General features: G+C 39.9%; 1 protein-coding gene across 1 annotated transcript in view; it reads right to left on the reverse strand.

Annotated features, from left to right (window-relative positions):
• The window catches only part of LOC137615053 (uncharacterized), a 34,668-nt gene extending 24,431 nt beyond the window's left edge, over nt 1–10,237 (reverse strand). The window contains exon 1 of the mRNA XM_068344686.1: nt 10,157–10,237. Within this exon, the coding sequence (XP_068200787.1) occupies nt 10,157–10,237 (81 nt within the window). The remainder of the gene's footprint in view (nt 1–10,156) is intronic.
• Nucleotides 10,238–11,665: the final 1,428 nt, after the last annotated feature.

Here is an 11,665-nt window from a genome sequence, read left to right on the forward strand (position 1 = left end):
GCTTTACATCCTCTTTGATCTTGCGGTTCGACAAACAAGTGTTTGAAATGTTCGAACATGTGAATGGGGTATTTGGTTGTCGAACACGTTCGTCGAACGGCTCGAAGAAAGTCTGTTCTCGCCTGAATTTTGTGGGTGGGGCTTCACTATCCACACACTTTATGCATTTGTGGCTGACTCCACCTCTTCGAGCCGTTGGACAAGGAGGTTCGACAACCGGGTTCGATGAACCGTTCGACCATGTAAGCCACTTAAGACTGTTCCACAGCTTGGCAAAGGAGGAAATGAGATGTCAATGGAACTGGGCTTTATGGCATCGTGGCACATCAACAATATATGGATGCTAACGTGCTGAATTAAAGAGTAGCACTCACTAATTTTAAGCTGAATAAAAGAGTAGCACTCACTAATTTTAAGGTGAATAAAGAGTAGCACTCACTAATTCTAAGGTGAATAAAGAGTAGCACTCACTAATTCTAAGGTGAATAAAGAGTAGCGCTCACTAATTCTAAGGTGAATAAAGAGTAGCACTCACCAATTTTAAGCTGAATAAAAGAGTAGCACTCACTAATTTTCAGGTGAATAAAAGAGTAGCACTCACTAATTTTCAGGTGAATAAAAGAGTAGCACTCACTAATTTTAAGGTGAATAAAGAGTAGCTCTCACTAATTTTCAGGTGAATAAAAGAGTAGCACTCACTAATTCTAAGGTGAATAAAGAGTAACACTTACTAATCTTAAGGTGATTAAAGAGTAACACTCGCTAATTCTAAGGTGAATAAAGAGTAGCACTCACTAATTTTAAGGTGAATAAAGAGTAACACTCACTAATTCTAAGGTGAATAAAGAGTAGCACTCACTAATTTTAAGGTGAATAAAGAGTAACACTCGCTAATTCTAAGGTGAATAAAGAGTAACACTTACTAATCTTAAGGTGATTAAAGAGTAACACTTGCTAATTCTAAGGTGAATAGAGTAGCACTCACTAATTTTAAGGTGAATAAAGAGTAACACTCACTAATTCTAAGGTGAATAAAGAGTAGCACTCACTAATCTTAAGGTGAATAAAGAGTAACACTCACTAATTTTAAGCTGAATAACGAGCAACACTCACTAATTCTAAGCTGAATATGAGAGTAGCACTCACTAATTCTAAGCTGAATAAAAGAGCAGCACTCACTAATTCTAAAGTGAATAAGAGTACCACTCAGTAATTTTAAGCTGACTAAAAGAGTAACACTCACTAAATCTAAGCTTAATAAAAGTGTAGCACTCACTAATTCTAAGCTGAATAAAAGAGTACCATTTAGTAATTTTTAAGCTGAATAAAAGAGTAATACTCACTAATTCTAAGCTGAATATGAGAGTAGCACTCACTAATTCTAAGGTGAATAAAAAAGTAGCACTCACTAATTCCAAGCTGAATAAAAGAGTAGCACTCACAAATTCTAAGCTGAATAAAAGAGTAGCACTCACTAATTCTAAGCTGAATAAAAGAGTAACACTCACTAATTCTAAGCTGAATAAAAGAGTAGCAATCACTAATTCCAAGCTGAATAAAAGAGTAGCACTCACTAATTCCAAGCTGAATAAAAGAGTAGCACTCACTAATTCTAAAAGAGCAGCATTCAAAGCTAGCTCAATGGGTCTTGAGTTCAAGTTCTGTTTATAACTTCATAAGATTTTATTACTATCATGACCTTATTAGCCCCTTTGGTCTTAGTTTGGATGGAAAGGTGACATTGGCACTGATCATATGAGTATGTGTATTGTTCGTTCAAGGGGTTAACTACCGCACTGTACTTGTTCAGTGGCTATTTTCCTCTTCGTAAGGGTAGAAGAGACTCTTTAACTGTGGTAAGCAACTCTTCTAGGAGGATACTCCAAAATCAAACCTTTGTTCTCTAGTCTTGGGTAGTGTCATAGCCTCTGTACCAAGGTCTTACACTATCTTGGGTTAGAGTGCTCTTACTTGAGGATACACTTGGGCACACTATCTTATTTCTCTTCCTTTTATTTTTTTTTGAAGTTTTTATAGTTTATATATTAAAAATTTATTTTAATGTTGTTACTGTCTTTAAAATATATTACTTTATTTGTTCATTGCTTCTGTAGTTTGTTTACTTCTTTGTTTCCTTTCCTCACTGGGCTATTCTCACTGATGGAGCCCTTGGGCTTATAGTATTCTTCTTTTCCAACTAGGTTATAGCCTAGCTAGTAAATTTAATAATAATAATAACAATAATAATAATAATAATAATAATAATAATAATAATAACAGAACTGTGATAGCGCAATGACATAACAATTTCCTTTGCCACAAGAGCCCGTGCTGACATAAGGTCAAGTTACTTTAAAAAAACTACTAATAGTTGAAGTCACCAGCATAATGTTACGTTCGTCTAGTAACCCAATACCAGCTGCAAATCTTTTGCAGCTGGTAACAGACATTATGAATCAAATAGATCGGCAATGGGTCACAATGATACAAATAGAACCTCCAATCAAGAAATAAAAGAAAATGAAACAGGTAAATGACGTGAACAGGCTCGTTTCTCTCACAGTTTCGAGCAATACCTTACCTTCATTGCCTTCTGTCAGGGGAGAAGATTATCAGTAGATGCACGCACGATAGAAGCCTCTGATGCACTAAATGACAGAGCGGGTTGACTTTAGCTTATAAAGCTTTCGTCTGAGAGGGCCGAATTAGGCTGTCCTCACATAGATCTCCTGGGGACGTCTATCTGTTTGCTGAAAGCCAAAACAGTGTGGTGCTGTTTGGAGAGAGAGAGAGAGAGAGAGAGAGAGAGAGAGAGAGAGAGAGAGAGAGAGAGAGAGAGAGAGATCAATTTCATTTTCTAGATTGGTCCACTTTTCCCGAAAGATTATTCTGATCTGTTTGCTGAAAGCCAAAACCGTGTGGTGCTGTTTGGAGAGAGAAAGAGAGAGAGAGAGAGAGAGAGAGAGAGAGAGAGAGAGAGAGAGAGAGAGAGAGATCAATTTCATTTTCTAGATTGGTCCACTTTTCCCGAAAGATTATTCCGATTAAGGTGGGTCATCACCATCATGAAACCTTAAATACCTTATCAAATATAAGACACCAAATTTAGAAGCGAAAAAGAAATCTCTTTTCTCAAGAAATAACAGTTTCGTTGTCACAACAATGACAATAAACGAATGTCTTCCAGCAACCAAAGGAAACTAGTTCAGGGGTAATGCCCAGTACCCGAGATCCCCCAGTTCAAAAGAGGCTGTGTAAAACTGCTTGTGCAATGGCAATAGTTTATCTGCTGTTTGTGTGAGTGCGCATTCAACTGTTTGCTGATTCAACTTTATTCATTTGTTAATTATTTATCGTCTCTTCATTCTCCGTTTCACCTTTTTTTCATGCAATGACAGTGTGCTCTGTGAAAGTTTCCTTTTGCGAGATTTTAACATCGACCCCACATAAAAGTGGGAAAAGATGCAGACAAAGAAGAAGAGGATTTGTTCCGCAAAAATAATAACGACAACTCTAATAGAAATCATTCTTATCTAAACTTTCTCTTACCCACTGGACGTTATGAATTATTGATAAAAGTAAATATGTGTGTACACACAAATGAAACAGTTTCCCTATAGAGAATAATAAACATTAAAGACTTCCGCATTCCTACTTTCATTGGTTATGGACAGTAAAATTACACGTCAGACTGACAGGGAGGCTCCGTAGGAGACAAAAAAGTCTTCTACTCACTGTGTTTTATCTAAAATTCCCCGTCAGACTGACAGGAAGGCTCCTTAGGAGACGAAAAGAGTCTTCTACCCAACTTCCTCAATATGTGTAGCTTCATACACCTACAGTTAATGGGCATCTAGTTATGTGTCAGGCACTCTTAAATACAATGCACAAATCAGCTGTATTTCCCTCGCACTCTCGTGCTACCTGGATATTGAATCTGTTCCTTTCCAATCTTTCTTCTACTCCGTCTATCTAGCACGTTCTAAATCTTCCTCTACTTCCTCCTCCTAAGACATCTGAATTATTACTTTTCATTCACATATCTTCCAGGCATATTTTAAGTTATATACAGTCTTTAAAAGAATTATTAATTTCAACAGGTTAGACTTTATTCTTTCATTTGTATTATGGCTGTAGCATTGGTCTTAGGGGACCTACAGTATACAGTAGATCTACCTGGTCTTAAGGGGCCTACAGTATACAGTATATCTACCTGGTCTTAAGGGACATACAGTATACAGTAGATCTACCTGGTCTTAAGGGACCTACTGACTACAGTATGTTTACCTGTTCTTAATGGACCTACAGTATACAGTAGATTTACCTGGTCTTCAGGGACCTACAGTATACAGTAGATCTACCTGGTCTTAAGGGACCTGCTGAATACAGTATATCTACCCGTTCTTAAGGGATCTGCAGTATACATTAGATCTACCTGGTCTTAAGGGACCTATAGTATACAGTAAATCTACCTGGTCTTAAGGGACCTACTGAATACAGTATGTTTACCTGTTCTCAAGGGACCTACAGTATACAGTAAATTTACCTGGTCTTAAGGGATCTGCAGTATACAGTAGATCTACCTGGTCTTAAGGGATCTGCAGTATACTGTAGATGTACCTGGTCTTAAGGGGCCTGAAGTATACAGTAGATCTACCTGGTCTTAAGGGATCTGCAGTATACTGTAGATGTACCTGGTCTTAAGGGGCCTGAAGTATACAGTAGATCTACCTGGTCTTAAGCGGACTACAGTATACTGTAGATCTACCTGGTCTTAAGGGATCTGCAGTATACTGTAGATGTACCTGGTCTTAAGGGGCCTGAAGTATACAGTAGATCTACCTGGTCTTAAGGGGCATACAGTATACTGTAGATCTACCTGGTCTTAAGGGATCTGCAGTATACTGTAGATGTACCTGGTCTTAAGGGGCCTGAAGTATACAGTAGATCTACCTGGTCTTAAGGGGCCTACAGTATACTGTAGATCTACCTGGTCTTAAGGGATCTGCAGTATACAGTAGATCTACCTGGTCTTAAGGGACCTACTGAATACAGTATGTTTACCTGTTCTCAAGGGACCTACAGTATACAGTAAATTTACCTGGTCTTAAGGGATCTGCAGTATACAGTAGATCTACCTGGTCTTAAGGGATCTGCAGTATACTGTAGATGTACCTGGTCTTAAGGGGCCTGAAGTATACAGTAGATCTACCTGGTCTTAAGGGATCTGCAGTATACTGTAGATGTACCTGGTCTTAAGGGGCCTGAAGTATACAGTAGATCTACCTGGTCTTAAGCGGACTACAGTATACTGTAGATCTACCTGGTCTTAAGGGATCTGCAGTATACTGTAGATGTACCTGGTCTTAAGGGGCCTGAAGTATACAGTAGATCTACCTGGTCTTAAGGGGCATACAGTATACTGTAGATCTACCTGGTCTTAAGGGATCTGCAGTATACTGTAGATGTACCTGGTCTTAAGGGGCCTGAAGTATACAGTAGATCTACCTGGTCTTAAGGGGCCTACAGTATACTGTAGATCTACCTGGTCTTAAGGGATCTGCAGTATACTGTAGATGTACCTGGTCTTAAGGGGCCTGAAGTATACAGTAGATCTACCTGGTCTTAAGGGGCCTACAGTATACAGTAGATCTACCTGGTCTTAAGGGATCTGCAGTATACTGTAGATGTACCTGGTCTTAAGGGGCCTGAAGTATACAGTAGATCTACCTGGTCTTAAGGGGCCTACAGTATACTGTGGATCTACCTGGTCTTAAGGGATCTGCAGTATACTGTAGATCTACCTGGTCTTAAGGGGCCTACAGTATACAGATCTACCTGGTCTTAAGAGATCTGCAGTATACAGTAGATCTACCTGGTCTTAAGGGACCTATAGTATACAGTAGATCTACCTGGTCTTAAGGGATCTGCAGTATACAGTAGATCTACCTGGTCTTAAGGGGCCTGAAGTATACAGTAGATCTACCTGGTCTTAAGGGGCCTGAAGTATACAGTAGATGTACCTGGTCTTAAGGGATCTGCATTATACAGTAGATCTACCTGGTCTTAAGGGGCCTACAGTATACAGTAGATCTACCTGGTCTTAAGGGGCCTACAGTATACAGTAGACCTACCTGGTCTTAAGGGACCTACTGAATACAGTATGTTTACCTATTCTTAAGGGCCCTACAGTATACAGTAGATTTACCTGGTCTCAAGGGACATACAGTATACAGTAGATCTACCTGGTCTTAAGGGACCTGCTGAATACAGTATATCTACCTGTTCTTAAGGGATCTGCAGTATACAGTAGATCTACCTGGTCTTAAGGGACCTACTGAATACAGTATGTTTACCTGTTCTTAATGGACCTACAGTATACAGTAGATTTACCTGGTCTTAAGGGACCTACAGTATAAAGTAGATATACCTGGTCTTAAGGGACCTGCTGAATACAGTATATCTAACCCTTTTTAAGGGACCTACAGTATACAGTAGATCTACCTGGTCTTAAGGGGCCTACAGTATACTGTAGATCTACCTGGTCTTAAGGGATCTGCAGTATACAGTAGATCTACCTGGTCTTAAGGGACCTACTGAATACAGTATGTTTACCTGTTCTCAAGGGACCTACAGTATACAGTAAATTTACCTGGTCTTAAGGGATCTGCAGTATACAGTAGATCTACCTGGTCTTAAGGGATCTGCAGTATACTGTAGATGTACCTGGTCTTAAGGGGCCTGAAGTATACAGTAGATCTACCTGGTCTTAAGGGATCTGCAGTATACTGTAGATGTACCTGGTCTTAAGGGGCCTGAAGTATACAGTAGATCTACCTGGTCTTAAGGGGCCTACAGTATACTGTAGATCTACCTGGTCTTAAGGGATCTGCAGTATACTGTAGATGTACCTGGTCTTAAGGGGCCTGAAGTATACAGTAGATCTACCTGGTCTTAAGGGGCCTACAGTATACTGTAGATCTACCTGGTCTTAAGGGATCTGCAGTATACTGTAGATGTACCTGGTCTTAAGGGGCCTGAAGTATACAGTAGATCTACCTGGTCTTAAGGGGCCTACAGTATACTGTAGATCTACCTGGTCTTAAGGGATCTGCAGTATACTGTAGATGTACCTGGTCTTAAGGGGCCTGAAGTATACAGTAGATCTACCTGGTCTTAAGGGGCCTACAGTATACAGTAGATCTACCTGGTCTTAAGGGATCTGCAGTATACTGTAGATGTACCTGGTCTTAAGGGGCCTGAAGTATACAGTAGATCTACCTGGTCTTAAGGGGCCTACAGTATACTGTAGATCTACCTGGTCTTAAGGGATCTGCAGTATACTGTAGATCTACCTGGTCTTAAGGGGCCTACAGTATACAGATCTACCTGGTCTTAAGAGATCTGCAGTATACAGTAGATCTACCTGGTCTTAAGGGACCTATAGTATACAGTAGATCTACCTGGTCTTAAGGGATCTGCAGTATACAGTAGATCTACCTGGTCTTAAGGGGCCTGAAGTATACAGTAGATCTACCTGGTCTTAAGGGGCCTGAAGTATACAGTAGATGTACCTGGTCTTAAGGGATCTGCATTATACAGTAGATCTACCTGGTCTTAAGGGGCCTACAGTATACAGTAGATCTACCTGGTCTTAAGGGGCCTACAGTATACAGTAGACCTACCTGGTCTTAAGGGACCTACTGAATACAGTATGTTTACCTATTCTTAAGGGCCCTACAGTATACAGTAGATTTACCTGGTCTCAAGGGACATACAGTATACAGTAGATCTACCTGGTCTTAAGGGACCTGCTGAATACAGTACATCTACCTGTTCTTAAGGGATCTGCAGTATACAGTAGATCTACCTGGTCTTAAGGGACCTACTGAATACAGTATGTTTACCTGTTCTTAATGGACCTACAGTATACAGTAGATTTACCTGGTCTTAAGGGACCTACAGTATAAAGTAGATATACCTGGTCTTAAGGGACCTGCTTAATACAGTATATCTAACCCTTTTTAAGGGACCTACAGTATACAGTAGATCTAACTAGTCTTAGAGACCTACAGAACATAATAGGTCTACCTGGTCTTAGGGGACCTATACAGTACCTGCTGGGTCGTCAGAAGGTAACATCTGGTCCTCTATAGTCCTCACTTGGAAGGCGAGGGGAATTGGGTGCGGATCATATGTACAGTTGAACGTAGGAATTTCTGGTACACCTTATTCTGAAGAAGTGCACCAAGCTACATCATTACTGCATGTTGAGTTCCTGTGTTTACCCCCCCAACTACCACCTCTGCCATCTCTTCCTACACTATCTGCTTGGTTATTCTCCACGAAGTAAGGGTGTGACAGGGTGTACTTTTTCTGAGCGACGTGTGCCATGAATTGCTGTGGCCAAATGTTTTTAGGACATTGCGCAACAACCTCCTTGACCTATTCCTTCCCTTCGATGTTTTTAAAGAACCTTTAAACACCTCTCGTTTCCATAAAGGAGACTTGTTCAACATTCCCTCACACCTTTCAAGCATTTCCACCTGTTTCATTATCTTATCTTGGTAAGGGTAGACGAGACTTAAGAAACTCTTCTAGGAGGACACTCTAAAATCAAACCTTTGTTCTCTAGTCTTGGGTAGTGCCATAGCATCTGTAGCAAGGGCTTCCACTATCTTGGGTTAGAGTTCTCTAGTTTGAGGATACACTGGGGCACACTATTCTTATCTTATTTCTCTTCCTTCTGATTTTATTTTTAAGTTTTTATATTTTATATATGAAAATTTACATACCCTACTACCTTCACTCGCCACTTCTCCTATCCTAAGAAACATTGGAATCATTGTACACACAGGTTTCCATTTACCCTCATAACTTTCCTCTTACTTATATCTAACCTCGAATATTGCCCCCACCCCCCCTTTTTTTAAATACTTTCCAACCATCAAAGGTTCCTGTAGTTTAACCTTAGGAGCCTGATACATCTGGTAACGATAGGGGCACTCAGTAGAGCGCAGACCTCCGCCACGGCAGCTTATTTCTCGACCTTTTGATCGGCCTTGACCTTTGATCTTAACATGTATTCATTGGCGTGGATTTTCATACACTCAAATATGAACCAAGTTTAAAGTCTCTGTGACAACGATGCCCAAACTTATTACTGATAACGTGAATTGGACATTTTGCTTGACCGTGACCTTGGCCTTTGACCTTGACCTTCCGAAATTTAATAATTTCAAGCCTTTCACATAATAGTTTTTCTTTGATACATCTCTCTCTCTCTCTCTCTCTCTCTCTCTCTCTCTCTCTCTCTCTCTCTCTCATCCAATTTCCTTTTTCGCCGTGATGAACAAATAACACATTTCAGACCCAGAGAGAGAGAGAGAGAGAGAGAGAGAGAGAGAGAGAGAGAGAGAGAGAGAGAGGTGATGAAAAGTCATCAGGGTAAGTTTGCTGACTAAATACTGTCTGACCTACTGAAGACTTCCAAAGACAACAGTGAAAGCTGCATGTCTGGATCCGGAAAAGAAAAGATATCTTAAGATCAGTTGATAATGGCTCTTGTTCTTTCTGTGGGGGTGGGGTGGGGTGGGGGTTATACGTTGGCATGCTGTTCTATCTTATTTCACTTCCTCTGTTTTTTTTTTTTTTTTTTTTTTTCAAGTTTTTATAGTTCATATCTGAAGGATCTAATTTGATGTTGTTACTGTTCTTAAAATATTTTATTTTTCCTTGTTTCCTTTTGTCACTGGGCTATTTTCCCTGTTGGGCCCCTGGGCTTATAGCATCCTGCTTTTCCAACTAGGGTTGTAGCTTAGCAATTAATAATAATAATAATAATAATAATAATTTATTTCTTTGTTTTCTTTCCTCGCTGAGCTATTTTTTCCCTGTTGGAGCCCTTGGACTTATAGCATCTTGCTCTTACAAATAGGGTTTTAGCCTAGCTAGTAATAACAACAACAACAACAACAACAACAATAATAATAATAATAATAATAATAAAAATAATAATAATAATGTATGTTTCAATAATAATAATACTTTAGAGGAAGGAAGAACTTCTTCTTTTAAGGATGACACGTTCTATGAAGCATGTTAAAGGTTAAAGGTGTCTGATTTCAGCTCCAATTTCATCAGAATAGATACTCACCAGAACGTCAGCCAGGCAAGCCCAAACACCAATACCCCAACAGCGGTGCCCAACCACAGCAGTTGCTTCCTTATTAAACATCTTAAGCGGGATTTACACGGTCGAACGGTTCGTCGAACTCGGTTGTGGAACCTGATTGTCACACGGTTCTTAGAGGTGCATAAGGTTTGTGGACAATGAAGCCCCGCCCACAAAAGTCAGGCAAGAACAGATTTTCTTCGAACCGTTCGACAAAATGTTCGACAACCAAATACCCCGTTCACACGTTCGAACATTACTTCAAACACTTGTCTGTCAAACCGCGTTCGACTGTGTAAAGCCACCTTTAATTGCATTCGACTGTGTAAACCCACCTTTAATTAAACTCACGGTCCTGGGCGGGGATCGATCTGATTCCATGCGAATACTAAGCGAAAAAGTTACCACCGCATGTGTTTCATACACACTCGTACACTAATGCTATTGCTTTTTCTAGCTCTCACTCTCTGATAATAGAACAGCCTGTTTAACCTTGCCACAACATGTTTCATAGCGTTGGCATTTTTATGCCATTGTTGCCCTCAACTGTTCGTATATAAGCTCGTTATCTTGATAAATAAGGTCGCTTACATTCACCTCGCCTCTCTGTTAGTACCTAACAGCTATCTTGCGACACAAAAGTCGTGGAAGCAGGTGATGAATTGCGATAAATTCTTTGAGATTTATGTCTAAATTTATTCATAAATATATGTGGTGGCCGATGTGGTAACGTCCATGACTGGTGAACGCCAGACTGGGGTTCGAGTCCCGCTCAAACTAGTTAGTTCCTTTTGTTGCTGCAACATCGCCATCCTCGTGAACTGAGGATGGGGGGGGGGGTTTGTGGGAGTCTATAGGTCTATCTACTGCGTCATCAGCAGCCCTTGCCTGGCCCTCCTTGGTCCTAGCTTGGGTGGAGAGGGGGCTTGGGCGCTGATCATATGGATATATGGTCAGTCTCTAGGGCATTGTCCTGCTCGATAGGGCTATATCACTGTCCCTTGCCTCTGCCATTCATGAGCGACCTATAAACCCTGTTGTTGGAATGTACATATCGCAATTCAATTCTCTTATAGGTTTGTTCAGTATAAATATTTGCTTCTTTTGAAATAATAACAATGATAATGATTTCAATGTTTATTCTAAATAACCTAACGACTAAATCGTAAAAATTATGATAAAGACAAAAATTAAATGTATGTTATGAAAAATGCATAGCACACCTGGGATTCAAGTACAATCACTAGAATAAAATAATATAAATTAAAGATAACAATAATATAACTTAGCAATATATCTTATCTATACTAAAATATAAAAAATATAAGTTAAAATCATACGAAACTCTAAGCGTTTAAACTAAATCGCTCTACCCATGAGTAAATGGAGTCTCCGCAAATGGACTAAAAGTCTTTGAAACATCCAAAATCTCTCTCTCTCTCTCTCTCTCTCTCTCTCTCTCTCTCTCAGCAAATACACGGAACAGATTTC

Source organism: Palaemon carinicauda, chromosome 21 (genome assembly GCF_036898095.1).
Source record: "Palaemon carinicauda isolate YSFRI2023 chromosome 21, ASM3689809v2, whole genome shotgun sequence".
In the NCBI taxonomy this organism is placed as follows: domain Eukaryota; kingdom Metazoa; phylum Arthropoda; class Malacostraca; order Decapoda; family Palaemonidae; genus Palaemon; species Palaemon carinicauda.